The sequence below is a fragment of the Polypterus senegalus genome, chromosome 10 (genome assembly GCF_016835505.1).
Source record: "Polypterus senegalus isolate Bchr_013 chromosome 10, ASM1683550v1, whole genome shotgun sequence".
Classification (NCBI taxonomy): Eukaryota; Metazoa; Chordata; class Cladistia; order Polypteriformes; family Polypteridae; genus Polypterus; species Polypterus senegalus.
The window spans coordinates 19,432,292-19,447,861 of NC_053163.1; the positions used below are offsets into that span (position 1 = coordinate 19,432,292).

General features: G+C 41.9%; 1 protein-coding gene across 1 annotated transcript; it reads left to right on the forward strand.

The window, feature by feature from the left end:
• The first annotated feature begins 360 nt into the window (after positions 1-360).
• Positions 361-15,199, forward strand: LOC120536199 (tripartite motif-containing protein 16-like). Its single transcript, XM_039764536.1, has 6 exons — positions 361-1,007; positions 4,339-4,434; positions 6,007-6,240; positions 6,336-6,495; positions 6,608-6,667; positions 14,555-15,199. Exons 1-6 carry the CDS (start codon positions 438-440, stop codon positions 15,082-15,084), a joined length of 1,650 nt encoding a protein of 549 aa, XP_039620470.1. The 5' UTR covers positions 361-437; the 3' UTR covers positions 15,085-15,199.
• Positions 15,200-15,570: the final 371 nt, after the last annotated feature.

A 15,570-nucleotide genomic window follows, 5' to 3' on the forward strand; every position in this document is an offset into this window, starting at 1 on the left:
TCATTTATCAGCAGCAGCCCCGGAGGAGACACGAGTCCATCAGATTATGATGGCATCAGATTATGAGAAACATGAAGATGAAAGTTCAGTGCCAACAGGTTTGTCCTGGTTTTCACCTGCAGTGAGGTGCCTGACTGCTGGTGACAGCTCCCTCTTCTTACCAGCAGCACACTTTTTGTGTTTTATGGTAAGATTAGTGTAGACAGATAGGATGTCCAATTTTACATAAGCAAAAAAAAAAATCCTCCATCTGCTCCTCACTAAGGCCGAGCTCACGTCACTTTATTGTGAAACTGCAGTACGAGTCACCAGAGCAACCAAATTCCATTCAAAGCTCCGCCTCACAAGGAACAGGAAGCCTGGTAAAGGACTTTTCCTTTATCTTCAGTAACATTTTCAGGATCTCAGAAAGACCTCGTTCTCTGTGATTTGCAGTGATGGAGCCTGATTTCTTCATTCATCTGGACGAATTTAGCTGCTGTGTGTGTCTAGAGATCTTGCAGGATCCAGTAACTACTGCATGTGGGCACAACTTTTGCAAAATGTGCATTGAAGGATTTTGGGATGTGAATGCATCATGTAGCTGCCCTCAGTGTCGAAAGAACTTCAGTCCAAGGCCAGATCTTCAGATAAACATCCTACTAGCTGAAGTCATAAAGAAATCCAAGCATCAGCAGCTGATAGAAGCTCAGAATGTCCTGAGATCGGGAGATGTGGCGTGTGATGTGTGCATCAAGAAGAAGCTGAGAGCCATTAAGTTCTGCTTAACTTGCTTGGCTTTCTATTGTGAGACTCACCTCCAGCCTCACAGGCAGTGCGAAGTGTTAAAGAAACACAAAGTGGTGGAGCCAGCTGGACACGTGCAGCAGAGACTTTGTGCAGAGCATAACACAATGGTGGAGCTCTACTGCAGAACAGATAAGAAGTGTGTCTGTTTACGGTGCGCAGCCGAACAACACCGGAATCACGAGCTGGTGGAGATGGAGACAGAGAGAAAGGCGAAGCAGGTACTGTCAGAACTGGGGGAGGCCCGAGGGTTTTTGTCTTAATTGTGTGTGTGTTTGTCTAATTATTTCACTGGTTGCATATTTTGTTTATCTCATGATTATAACATGTTTGGAGATACCCTGTGTATCACTGCCATGTGTTTGCCAGCACTTGTTACCTTTTAACATCATAGGTGCTATTATTGACATGCTGATATACACAGCTAGGAAGGTCGATGGTGTTCATAAGTGCTAAAAAATAACCAGATGATGGAGCTAAAAACTGAAGTGATAAGAAAGAATAGTGTCCTGAAGGAGTGAGGCTTTTGGCATAAATATTCTGGTGGGACCATATCAAAACTTTCCTGTCTCTGACTTCAGTGCAACTCATCTAACTAATAATGTCTGTCGCTCTTTGCCTCACGACTATTTAGACAGGTAGGTTCACATAAAAGCTATCAATCAATAGGATGCTGGCATGTGATTTGTTATGAATCAGATCATTGTGATACCCTCTTGACATCGTCATCATCTGAAAAAACAGCCGTATAAATTTAAACACTAAGAAACCTGAGAGCCTTGCAATCATGAGGTGCCAGGAACATACATTGGTTACAAGTTTCCATAATTAAAATGCCAACAGCTCAAGATGGCTTTGAGGTCAAGAAGGAAAGAACATGCAGACTACACACACTTCGCGTCTCAAACACGAGACTCTGGGGCTGTCCGGTAGCAGCACTAACCAATGTGCAGCTGTACAGACAAATTTATATACATACATACATACATACATACATACATGCCTGATCTTACTGAGCCAGGAGTTTGAAACAGGAGTATCAGACTGCTGAATTCATTCCACAAAATGGAAGGTGCACACTTGAGGCGTCCTTGATGGATTTTCAAATTCAGGGCATCCTCAGCAGTTGGTGGCAATCAAGATGCAGCGTAATGCTTTTTGAACGATGCACTCTTGATCTTGGTCTCCTTTTTTTCCCAAATTACTGCAGCTACTTTAAAGGAAGGAAATGGTTCTGTTCTCAGGTTATAAACTGATTGAAACAGCTGCCTTAAGGTTACAAATTACTGGTGTAATACTGAAAGTATGTATGAAACAGAAATACTTTAAATGTGAATGAGCTCTGTCGATAAATTGCTTTTCAGAGTCATATAATGTCAATTCATCCTGGTTCATTTGAGCAAAAATTGAAACAATATAAGTAGTCTGTGGTCTCAAAAACTGAGGATTTTCCACTCCAACACAAAGAACATCACCTAAAATATTTACCCTGGCAATGCAACGAGGGAGATGCTTTTGGGCAGGCCTGATCCAGCCCCGACAGCTGGATGGTGTGATTTTTCTGCATGCCCCAGTTTGATAGTAAGGACAATGGATTAAAGAAGGGGAAATAGATAAGAATTCCACAGAGACGCAAGGATGAGCCCTAAACCAGTCTGTCATTGCAGACGATGATAGATAGATAGATAGATAGATAGATAGATAGATAGATAGATAGATAGATAGATAGATAGATAGATAGATAGATAGATAGATAGATAGATAGATAGATAGATAGTATGGAGCCGACCCGGACACAGACAGGCATACATGTTGTTACTCACCACCACACGTACTTATTTACAATTATTTACAAAGACTATGTGTCACTCAGACACAGTCCCGTGCACAACACCCCCCAACACACTCAGTCCTGGCCACACAGATGCCTTTTCTTCAGGTCGCCTCCACTCTCCTCTCTTGCCTTGTCCTGCTTCCACCCGACTCCAGCCCTGAATGAAGGGAGACGGCCCCTTTTATATGCTCCCGGATGAGCTCCAGGTGGTTCCCGACACTCCCCTGTTAGCCATGCCCCAGCGTGGCGGAAGTGCCAGCTGTTCTCCCGGCAGCTCTCCGGGTGTCCCTTTAAATCTTCCCCCCAGCACTTCCGGGTGTGGCGGAAGTGCTGAGGTAACAGGTCCCCAAGGCATTGGGGCGCCTCCTGGCAGTGACCACGGGTCCCTACAGGGTGGGGCTTCCATGCCCTCAATCCGTGGCTCCCAAAGCAACCAGGGCGGCGGCCCCCATGTGATCCAGGGTGGGCGCAGACCCACATCCGGTCCCTCATGGCGTCCTGGCAAGGTCGTGGCCCCTGGCATCCCTGACAATAGATTTTAATTTTAGTATAGTAGGCAGGATAGATAGATAGATAACCCAGCCACAGGGGATGCACAAACCAGTGTTTTTCTTCGCGCCGGTCCCAAGCCCGGATAAATGGGGAGGGTTACATAAGGAAGGGCATCTGGTGTAAAATTTTGCCAATTCAATATGCGGACAACGATACAAGTTTCCATACCGGATTGGTCGAGTCCCGGGTTAACAACGACCACCACCAGTACTGTTAGCCAACAGGGTGCTAGCGGAAATTGGGCTACTGTTGGCCGACCAAGAAGAAGGAGAAGAAGAGGGGGAGACGTGTCCGGAGACAGGAGGAGAGGATGGATGTGGTGAGAGAGGACATGCAGGTGATGGGTGTTACAGAACAAGATGCAGAGGACAGGAAGATATGGAAGAAGATTATCCGCTGTGGCAACCCCTAACGGGAGCAGCTGAAAGAAGAAGAAGAAGAAGAAGAGGCAGAATAGATAGATAGATAGATAGATAGATAGATAGATAGATAGATAGATAGATAGATAGATAGATAGATAGATAGAGTTTCATCACACACTTTTGCTGAATAATTCGTGTACTCTAAGTCCTCAGTGTTCGTGTGTCCAAGAGAATGGTGATCAGTTCTTTGGAGTGACAAAAGTAAATAACCTTATGAAACTTTGTCCTGCATTACCAAGTGAAGTTTTTCTAAGCTGCTTAAGCTGAAGGCTGAAGAGCCTTAATTGATCTCTGCTTTTTGTTCATTCAAACTGTCCAAGTGGACTTGCCCTTGTTTCTTTTCATACACCATACCTAAGTTGCACCTGATGATTTCAGGATAGGCTTTATCCCTTGAGATCCTGAAATGACTTACGTTAAATCACTAACAAATGGAAGGATGGATGGATATTTGCCAAAGGTTTTGCTTTGTTTTGAGTTCTATCTGAAACTCATACTTGGCATTCTGAAACACTTATATTGAGTATCCGATGTTTTCCTTTGTTTAGTCTTTAGGTGCTTTCCTTTACGGTCCATGCGCTCCATCTCCTTCCAATTCTGATGTTATCTCTTGTTTTTGTCTCTTAAGCCACACAATCCAGAAAACCCAAATGCTTCAGGTGTCCTCGTTTTTAGCCACTGGGCCACAGTGCTTGAAACAAGTTAGACAAAAACACATCTCTAACATGTTCTCTCTCCAAACAGATGCAGTTAAGGGACATACTGAAAATGATTGAAAATAAGCTTCAGATGAGAGAGGAAAAATTAATTGAGACGAGAACAACTGTGCAGTATTTGAAGGTGAGTTTTACCGATAGCTGCTGTTAAAATTACTCCAAAACCCAGAAGATAGAAATTATTAGTTTATTTATTCTGTGATGCACATATTTCTGCCAAACAGGATTCAGATCTGGACTATGAGGTAGGGTTCAGTTTTTAAAGAAGTCAAAATTTGCTCCAAATGCTCTAATAATTAAATGAATCAATATTAAATGGTCAATATACGTGATTCCCTTGAAATGATGTTTCGTGGCTTTAACCCCTGACCCAGTTTGTAATTTATCCTCTCTTGAAGTACCTTGCTACTTTATTCATACGTTTTGGTCCTGTCCTCCTGCTGAATCTTTATTCCCACCCCTCTGTTGCTTGATATGGATCCTTGTACCCTAGTCCTCCACAACTATTTTTTTTTTGAGTTGTCACCATACTTCTTTTCATCCATTATTAAGAAATTCATCTCAGTACCTCCTTTACCTGCCAAGATTCACCTGGCATCTCACTGGAAAAGTCAAGAGCTATTTCTTGTAAATGCCTCAAAGAAATTTATTTTGTAACTTACTAGCTGTACCCCCGTGGCTGCACCCACATAGCAATGAAACAGGACAAAATTTAAAAATCAATAGACGTTGGCACTTAATCTAATCGTGTTCAGCTCTGACGGGAGAGTGTTCCTCACATGGTGAGAAAAGCACATGGTCGTGATATCTCTAGCAATTACCAGCTACCCTGTAAAACACACATAGCTTTGATCTCTCTAACAAAAATGTCAAACGTTACTCCTTAACAATCTGTAGATGATAATGTCTGTTGAGCAAACAGGTATCGCTAAGCTAAGCAGAGGCAAGGTGCACTCCAACACGTGGCCAGAGGTAGAGTGACTCCAACGGAGGCTGGCAAGTGAATGAGGAAGGCCCTGCCCCACTGCTCTCGGACCACAGCCATCTTTTGGATTTACATACACAAATTGGTTTCCTCCAAGCAAACTATGGTACTTAGCGCAATGAGAGAAGTCACAAAATCAACCGGAAAGTTCAAGAAAACTACAGAAAACAACCTGATCTAAATCCGCTAAGTAATTCTCTCGTGAAAAGCGGATAGACATACAGACAGAACGTGCTTGGACCACAAAACTTTTAAAACCGTTTCTTTGCGAGCACCTTTGGGCCAAGGGTAACCTACACTCCAAATTTCAAGTCCCAAGTCCTCATGGTTCAGGGGATTTTGTGATGAGTGAGTCAGTGGTATTTGTCTTTTATATATATAGATTTCTTTTCGAACTTTCATGCTCATGTTAATTTCTCCATTTTATCCATTACACCATCTATAGATAAAGATATTGCACTTATTGTGCTCTAATCAGGACATGTACATACCAGCAGCTCGGCCCATTTTATCCTCTCTCGGCCATTTCCCAATGGGGTGAGGTGACCCCTGGCAAGTTGAGGTTTTCCTTTCTTGTTGATCTTATATGTTTCTCATTTGGTTCTTCTTTTTTTCCTTAAAAATCAATTAAAATTGTGTATAAAAAATCTAATTTATGATTTTGAAGTGCCTGCTAACATACAAATTACATTCTGGTGTCTTTCTGTTGAGGCTTTCTCAGAGAAAGAATTGCGGGAACACGAGGAGGCCATCACATCTCTGTACGAGTCCCTTACGAGGCTGAAATCTGAGATTACTGAGGTGATTACAGATTACAAGAAGAGAGAAGTGAAAAAATCTGAAGAGCTCATAGAACGACTGGAAGAGGAGATCGAGATGCTGAAGAGAACAGACAGGGAAATGGCAGAGCTTTTACAGATAGATGACCAAGTGCAGTTCCTTCAGGTAACGCTGCAGCTGCACCAGGAAGCGTGTGTTACATGCTTTATCCACTTTATTAGAATTTCTCTGTTTAAGTTCCTTCTTCTTCCCTCATATAGAAATGTCCATCTCTCTTTGTTCTCCCTCAAGATGAGGACCTCATGAATTTTGATATTAACAAAGATTTGTTTCCTGAGACTCTGAAGAAAAATATTTCTAAGTTAAAGAGATTCCTTCAGGGAACCAGCTGCTTGGAGTTTGTGAAAACCACAGAGACTGGTAAGTGTGATGTCATCCACCAGTAAAGAGAGAGGCCTTAATGGACATGGAGAAACTGTCCGTTGTCCATTAGAGAGGCTCAGATTCTTTTGTTTTCTGTTTGTCTACACAGAGAATGAAGCTCCAGATTACATCTTACAGAATCTAATGATAAGAAATGTTCTTTTGAAATGTAAGTCATCCTTAACTTTTTTTTGTAATATTCAAGTAAATGCTATACTATGCAAATAGATGACACTAGGTGATCTGATGTTTCCACAAATTAATTTAATAATCTAAATGAGAACAGGCCATTCAGCCCAACAAAGCTTGCCAGTCCTATCTGCTGAATTCCTCCAAAATAACATCAAGCCAAGTTGTGAAAGTCCCTACTGTCCACCAAACTACTTGGTAGCTTACTCTGTGTCCATGACTCTCTAAGTGAAGAAAAACCTCCTAATGTTTGTGTGAAATTTACCATTAGCCGGTTTCCAACTTTGTCCCTGTGTTCTTGATGAACTGATTTTAAAGTCACAGTCTCGATCCACTGGTCCAATTCCCTTCATTATTTGAAATACTTCAGTCAGGTCTCCTCTTAATCTCCTTTTGCTTAAACTGAAAAGGCTCAGCTTTTCTAATCTCCCTAAACTTATCCCCTATAACTCTGAAATAAGCATAGTTGCTCTTCTCTGGACTTTTTCTAGGCTGTTATGTCATTTTTTGTAGCCTGGAGACCAAAACCAGACACAGGACTCCAGATGAGGCCTCACCAGTGTGTTATAAAGCTTGCGCAGAACCTCCTGTGACTTCCCATATCAGGGTGCTATATAACTTCACATTCTGTTATCCTTTTTAATGGCTCCTGAACACTCTCTAGATGGTGATAGTGTTAATAATAATAACTAGCCAACGCGCGGCGTAGCATACGCCGCATAATCAGGCCGCTTTTTAAATAATTTTTAAGCACAGAGGAAAAAATAAACATTTGAAAAATCCATAATTTAATAAACCACCAAGAAAAGTAACATTGCAACAATGCACGCTACGAACCAACATACTGTACAATTGTCCGTGACTGAAAACCGGAGGAGCGCCGTCGCGCTTTCTCCTTCCAAAGCGAAGGACGGGTTGAACGACGCCGCTCAGTACGCACTGCCTGCTTATGTGCCCGCCCCAACTCCCTACCTGAGTCGCTTTCGTCTGTGTACAGTACACACGCACCTGTGAGTCACGTTGACTGTTAATTTTCCAAACACCGCCCCAGTCGGTTTCCACATTGATTTTTCATTGTTCTTTGCGGTTCCGGCTGCTTTTTTTTTTATATATAATCCACCAAGTCACCCGACCATGCGGGGCTTTATAAAGGGCAGGGACGTAATCTGCGCGAGCGTATGACCCGCACCTACTGGGAATTTCTCGTTCGTGGGGATCAATTGGAAGCCACGGTCTCCATCACAAATGGGGTTCGACGGCTTACCCACGCCTCCCAGCGCTGGGTAGACACACGTTGATCCATTCAGTGTAGCGTGCGTGTAGTACCGGACATACAAGTGCATCACAGACCTGTTAATGCTCAATCTCACGTGGCTGAAAGCCACTTGTCCCTTTAAGAATTTGGACGCCGACCGCTGTTGGGTCGTGTAACTATTTAGCAGGTGGGAGTCTCGTTTGTTTTCGGAAATAACCAGCCAAATCGCTCCACCAACTAAGAACTGCCATGCACCACCACCCACAGAATCGAGAAAGAGCTATCAATCTGTCAATCCTCTTTGGCTGCCTTTCTATATATAATCCACCAAGGATTATATGTATAAGTATAAATGTAAATATAAATAAAAGTAAATATATATGTATAAAGTGCAGGAGCATCTAAGAAGACGCATGTTTGTCGCGGATGCGAATTGCTGTTTGTAGCGTGTAAAACAGTTTGCTATGGTGCACGCGGTCGTGTGTCATAACCGAAAACTCGTTTTCTAAAGACTGCTCACTTCATTGTGTTTTAACCTCAGTTGTAAAGGAATGTTTTAATGATCCCATGGGATACCCCTCGCAAACAGTTTTACACGCTGCATATGGCGATTCACCTCCGCGAGAAACATGCCTCTATTAACAGTCAACGTGTGGGAGGGGGGTGTGTACAAAGGGTAGGGACCAAAACAGTGGGAGCGTATGAGTCACACTTAGTGGCAATTCCACGGTTTGCAGCCCGAATGGGGTTCAATGGCTTACCCACGCCTAGACACACGCTCAATCTCATGCATAATTATTTATTGAGTGCTAAACACTTCTGGAAAGACACGGTTGTCTAAAACAGGTTAGTGTGAGAATACAACAGTAAGTGAATGAAAAGATGGAACTCTGGAGAGAGCAAAATACAACACAATAGTGAACCCTCGGCATAACAAACGCCGCATAATTATTTATTGATGGTTGAACACTTCTGGAAAGACACAGGGACACCCCTCGCAAACTGTTCTACACGCCGCATACAGCGATTCACATCTGCGACAAACAAACTGTTTCACACACTGCATACAGCGAATCACATCCGCGACATGATTTTTCCTAGATGGTCCTGCCACGTCCACCCTCGCACTCGAAGCATACACACTGCCTGCTCATGTGCCCGGTCGCAAGCCGCGTCCAGTCTCGTTCTCGAAGCATACACACTGAGAATGCTCACAGAGAAACTCACGGAGAGCCGCCCACCAGCTGCCTGTGTGTGCACCTCTGTCTGTCTCTTGCGCTGCTTTCTCTTGCACTGCCTCTGTGTGAACCGGTCAGGCATAGAGAAGGTCAGCTGCTGACAGAGCGTAGCGACTGTTGCAGGGCCTGCATTGGTGAAGCAGGTGAGACGGTAATGAAACAGAGGCACAGGGCTTATTTGTTTTTAAAGACTGATTCCTTCATTGTGCTTTAACCTCAGTTGTAAAGGATTGTTTTAAGGATCCCATGGGATACCCCTCGGAAACCGTTTCACACGCTGCATATGGCAACAACAACAACAACAACATTTATTTATATAGCACATTTTCATACAAACAGTAGCTCAAAGTGCTTTACATATTAAAGAATAGAAAAATGAAAGACATAATTATAAAAAAATAAATCAACATTAACATCGAATAAGAGTAAGGTTCAATGGCCAGGGGGGACAGAAAAAACAAAAAAAACTCCAGACGGCTGGAGAAAAAATAAAATCTGTAGGGATTCCAGACCATGAGACCGCCCAGTCCCCTCTGGGCAATTCATGGCGATTCACCTCCGCGAGAAACATGCCTCTATGAACAGTCAACGTAGCTCGAAGGTACATGACATTAACCTGACCTGCACTGCATGAGGCCTCTACGACAGACGAACATAAATTACTCCATTTTTTCTGTGTCTTCGCGTCCGAGTTTTTGGGCGTGGCCCTGCGAGTTGTCGTCGTATCCAATGGTCTTGGAGTTGGTGGGCGTGGCTCATTCCTGTGTGCGCCATAGGTGTCTCACTTGTTGGCGGCTTAGTGAATCCACGCCCCTTCCAGCGTGCTTTTCATGGTTGTCTTGCCTTAGTGAATTATATATATAGATAATACATTTTATTTATATAGCGCCTTTCCCATGCTCAAGGCACTTACAGAATATAAGAAAGAACAGCAGGGTATACAGTATATAGCATTGTACAAATCAAATAAATAAATAAATAAAGAAGATTAAGACAGTAAATTCAGAGAAAGCCTAACAGACAACATAATTGATGATCTAGTACACACATACAGGTTACATGAGCATTTTGACAGAGAGGTAAACTGAGAGAAGGGGAATGACGTCAAGTAGAGCTAAAAGCCTTCCTGAACAGATGAGTTTTGAGTTGTTTTTTAAAAGAATTCATGGAGTCAGCTGACCTGAGTCTACTATGACTCCTAAATCCTTCTCATAAGGCGTACTTTTGATTTTCAGGCCTCCCATTGTGTATTCAGACCTAACTGTTTACAGTGATCCCCTGCCTATCGCTGAAGTTACATTCCAGACCCATCAGTAATAGATGAAAATCCGCGATATAGAAAGACCATATAAATAAACAGTTTTTTTAATAGTTTAACCTTAAAATACCCCTCCCACACGTTTTAAACACATGTAAACTTATTAAAACACACTTTGTAAACACATATGATATGTAAATGTTGGGCTAATGATATGAGTACCATAATAATAATAATAATAATAATAATAATAATAATATTATAATTATAATAATAATAATGTAGCATACCGTCGATTCATTCAAGCCCTAATGTCAATCAATGTCTGCATAACTCTTTCCTTCCCTTTTTAGAAGATGCAAGATGCTTGGGAGCCATCGTAGGGCTTAAAACAAAACAAAAAGCTCACAAAACATTTGCTTACAACAATCGGACCACAAGCGAGGTACGTGATACGCAGAGAACTGAGATGCGTCAGGGACCCACGCTCGCTGTTCTTGCGAGATTACACCACGTTAGCAGCAGCCAATCAGAGCCCAAGAGAATGACAATCCCGCTCTGATTGGTTGAGTCTGCTCTTTCAACCAATAAAGGCCTTGTCAGAAATCATCTGGGTACTATAATGCAAAACTCTTTGTCTACCGTAGTGACTGCAGAAAACCATATGTTTTGTTGTGAATTGGCTGCAAAGTACACTACAGGTAGGATGGACTTATTGAATTTTTCTGCGATATAGCAGGGGTGCAATAGCTGCCAATCTACCTAGTTTAGTGCCATCTGCAAACTTAAAAAATATTCCCATCCAAATCACATGCATGGATTACAGATAGCAGCGGCCCTAGTACAGACCCCTGAAGGATGCCACTCTTAACATCACTCAGTTCTGATAAGGTTTCTCGCACCATCGCCCTCTGCTTCCTGTGTCTGAGCCAAGCTTGCACCCATCTACAAACAACACCCTGAACTTCCATTTCTTTTAGTTTGATGCCCAACCTCCAATGTGGCACCTTAAATGCTTTCTGAAAAGTCCAGATAATGTTGAGTCATTCTGATTCAGATTTTTGTGTATACTTTGTATAGAAAATTAAAAGACAGTTATTCTCTTAATAGCCCTTCTACCCAGGCCAATGCCAGGGAGCCTAAAATATACCAAATAAATCTATATATATAAAACGTTCAGGCTTATCTCAGTATATGTCACATGATTACCGTACTTGTCAACCTCTGAGGCAGCAGCCTTGATTGTGACCTTAATCGAATGGTTATTCTATGACTTGTGCTGCTGAAGCACAACATGTAAATGCAGGCCACTCTTTCGAAGTTATCAGGGTTTGCATTTTTCACACTGTAATCTGTGTTGGGAAACTGATCAGTAAGGCATATGGCAAAGAGAGAAAGAAGAATAGTGACATTGCTGAGCATGAGGCAAATTGCAGCGGTGTACAGTATAACATGATAAGAATAAGGACCCCACCGTGTACAATTTACTGGTAATCATGAAATACGGCTAATAGCAACATGCCTGAGCTAATCAGATTTTGCCTCTTTCTTATGGCAAATGGAAAATGTGACAAAGATGGGCCTGCACAAAGTAAACTGCGTTTGGGTGTTAACAGTGACATGATCTTTACAATCACAAAACAGACTGAAACACACTGCTGTGACATGAAGACAAACAAGGACCGTGATACATCCATGAAGTTATTGGATCAACTGTGGGGTACACACTGCAGGTGTGACAAACATGGACAACTGCCTAGGCAAACTAATATTTATTGGGTCAAATTAGTGTAAGGTAACAACTTTCCAGCACAGTTTCACAGTTCCAAAGTATTGTGAGCTTTTTTTTTCTTTTTCCACTCTATTGTGGTACGGGACATCAGACAGACAAGCCTCTCCTCTGTTTGTCAGGTCCAAAACACCTGTGCTGCTTATTCCTCATATCTGCATTGTATGTACTAAATATCTTGGTGTATATTCATTGGTTGTCAGCTTTTACACATACAAAAGCCAAACCCTACAATAAATCTGGTAATTTCGATAAGTTATTGTGTATATTCCTTTTCCACATAAAAGTGTGTTTGAAATTGGAGCATTTTTTTTTAAAAATGTAAAATTATCCAGCATGCGTTTCTGCTTTAAAATGAACGTGATGAGTACTGGGGTCCAAATGTGAAAGCAAAAACCTTAAAACTTACCATATATGTATACTTTGATGTAGCCAAAGATTTCAACTTAAGTAACCATTCCTTCCACATTTCGAAGACATTATTGTAGCAACAAAACTTTCACAGGTTCTTGGAACTATTTTCTTAAAGTAAGGCTATGTTTCCTGTTTGCTTGTCTCTTGACAGAAGCCATCATGAGTGCAGTTCTGACATTTCCTCCAGTACCCCCATTAATATTAACACACATACTGAATCATACAGAAGCTTTTCCTGCTATTCAAAATAATAATAATAATAATAATAATAATAATTGTGGTCTTGTTCTGTAATGATTATTGCATTATTTCACAACGATATTACCTGTTGCCACTGGTTTCATCGTGTACGTGCTATGCTTTGGTATTCTACTCACAGCTACCGAGATTCAGATAGAGCAAGTGTGTCACGTGCAATCAAGTGATAACAGCTAAACAAACACTAAAGGTTGTTGTCAAACCCAGAGATTTGAAAAGCTGAGATGCCAGCCAGGTTATCCTGTTTAATGTCAAATAAAATGAAATCAAATAGTGAAGCTTAAATGAAAAGAAAACAGTCTCAATAGGCAAAAATTAATCACACTGAAGTTTGTACAGATGTTTTAGCATAGGCAGAGTGGTAGCACAGAGCTGTCATTCCTGCCTCACAGTGCCAGGGTCTGTATGGAGTTTGTTAGTTCTCCTCAAACATTTATAAATGGACTGGTATCAGTGAGTGTGTTTAACTGTGGACAATTACCTGCTTTAACACTGAATACTGGGAATATGTCAGTAATACTTGTGAGTTACCAAAAAGTGTCAATTTCTGGGGCAAATACGTAATTGGAGAAGTAAAAGAAGAGCAAGCCAGCCAACCAACTGTTGTCAATAGAATCACACAGGATTACACCTTCAAGTGATTATAGGTGAAGTTAAAAGGCTCAGAACAAGCCTTGAAAAGTGGAAAGGCTGAAGACTCAAAACTGTCTGCCTTGAGCAGTTCCAACAGGTCTTCCAACCCCAAGTGGCTCCTTGTTTCCCATACAGACATCTACAGGGACTGGCCCTTCAAATGCATGTCATCCCTTATAAAGTGGTTGCACATTGCATGGCAAATATGACCTTTCAGGTCATCAATGGGTCATTAGTGTTGGGCCAGTCAATGGATGAGCAAGTGGCCAAACAAAGCATGGAAAGTTCTTGGAAGGTGTGGATAAGAGTTGGCAGCCTTGTTAGGCTGAAGATCAGTGGCTTGGACTTTGCTGGTCATTCTGCATCTTTCTTCTGTGGCTACTCGGTCTACATCATGTATTAGTTGGATGGACGAACACCACTCAACCCAGACCTCAACTATAAGTTTCTATTACCTGACTTAATGCTGAATGTTTTTAATGACAATTTCAATTTGCCTTTGTAGCACCTCCTTTAGCCTCCATGGGAAATTTCACTTTCAGTCGTTCACTATAACTCCATTATAACATGGCTCCTCTCGATCCTTATCTGTCACCTGTAGAGAAGGATTCATTTGCCCTTTCATAGATTTTTACCGCCCATCGATCATAAAAGTTGTTAACTGTTGAATCAAAATTATTTCTATGGAAGTATTTATTGATGTATTAAAATGTGCATTAGAAGCAAACTACATTACAGCATACAGCAAGCATATAACAGCTGCTATATGGACACTTTAGGAATTAGTCCAGTGAAAAAGGAAACTTTTTCAGTAAAATACCTCTGTATTTCTCAATGAATAACCATGCTGTAGAGTATTTGAAATAATTTCTTTTCGAAATGTCTTATTCGATTAAAATTGCTTCTTAAATGAGACTACCATTATTTGCAAGAAATTGAAGAAAGTATGTCTATTCCATTGGTGTGCACGTCCAAATATTACTAATTTACACTGTATGCCATTTTTTTTTCTCTCTGTTAAGACTCTTGTCAGCTGACCCTGGACCCAAACACATCCCATGGAAACCTTGACTTGTCTGAAGGATACAGGAAGGTGATGTGGAAAGGAAATATCGACTATCCAGACCATGCTGACAGGTTTGAGTGTTGGCCCCAGGTTCTGTGCAGAGAGGCTCTCTCTGGGACTCGCTATTACTGGGAGGTGGAGTGGAGTGGAGACTGGGCAATGATTGCAGTCACATATAAAAGAATAATGAGAAAAGAAGAGGATCACGAGAGCCTTCTTGGAGGCAATGATAATTCCTGGTGTTTGTTCTGCTCTAATTCTTGTTATTCGGTGTGCCACAATAAGAAGAAAATGGAAATCACTGTACCCCCTTCCTCTAGGATTGGTGTGTATCTGGATTATCCTGCTGGCTCTCTGTCATTTTATAGTATTTTGGACACAGTAAGTCTTCTGCACAGGTTCAAGAGCAGATTTACGGAGCCACTCTATCCAGGGTTTGGGGCTGAAGGCACTATAACACTGTTAGAGGTGAGCCAACCTTACTAATGAACACTGACCATAACTCCAGACTAGTCTAACTTTTGCTGAAAAAAGAAAAGCCAAGGCAGGGGCTTCAACCAGTTAGGTTAAATAAATTCCATTCATGATCCCTTTAAACCTACATTTTATCTACAGATTGTGGGAAACAATTATTTTTCATGATTTCAATATTTGTTCTAACTGAAGTAAAATAAACCATTGTTGTCAGGTCAGCTCAGGTCAGGTTGGGGTGCATGCACTTGTACAGTGCATTGCAACACCCACCACACAACAAAACAGCTCGGGATATCGGTTGGCAACCCCCCAGGCAGACACGCGGTCCAGTAGCCCCCTCTGGAAATGACCCTTTATCTGCTGCAGCCAGGTGTTACCTGGGTGTTCCCTTGGGCTGGTCCAGCCACTCAGGTCTTTAACAATAAGGATCCTACGAGCTGGATCACCATCTGGGAATCGCCACATGGCCATAGTCCTCTGACGCTCCCTCACAATGCA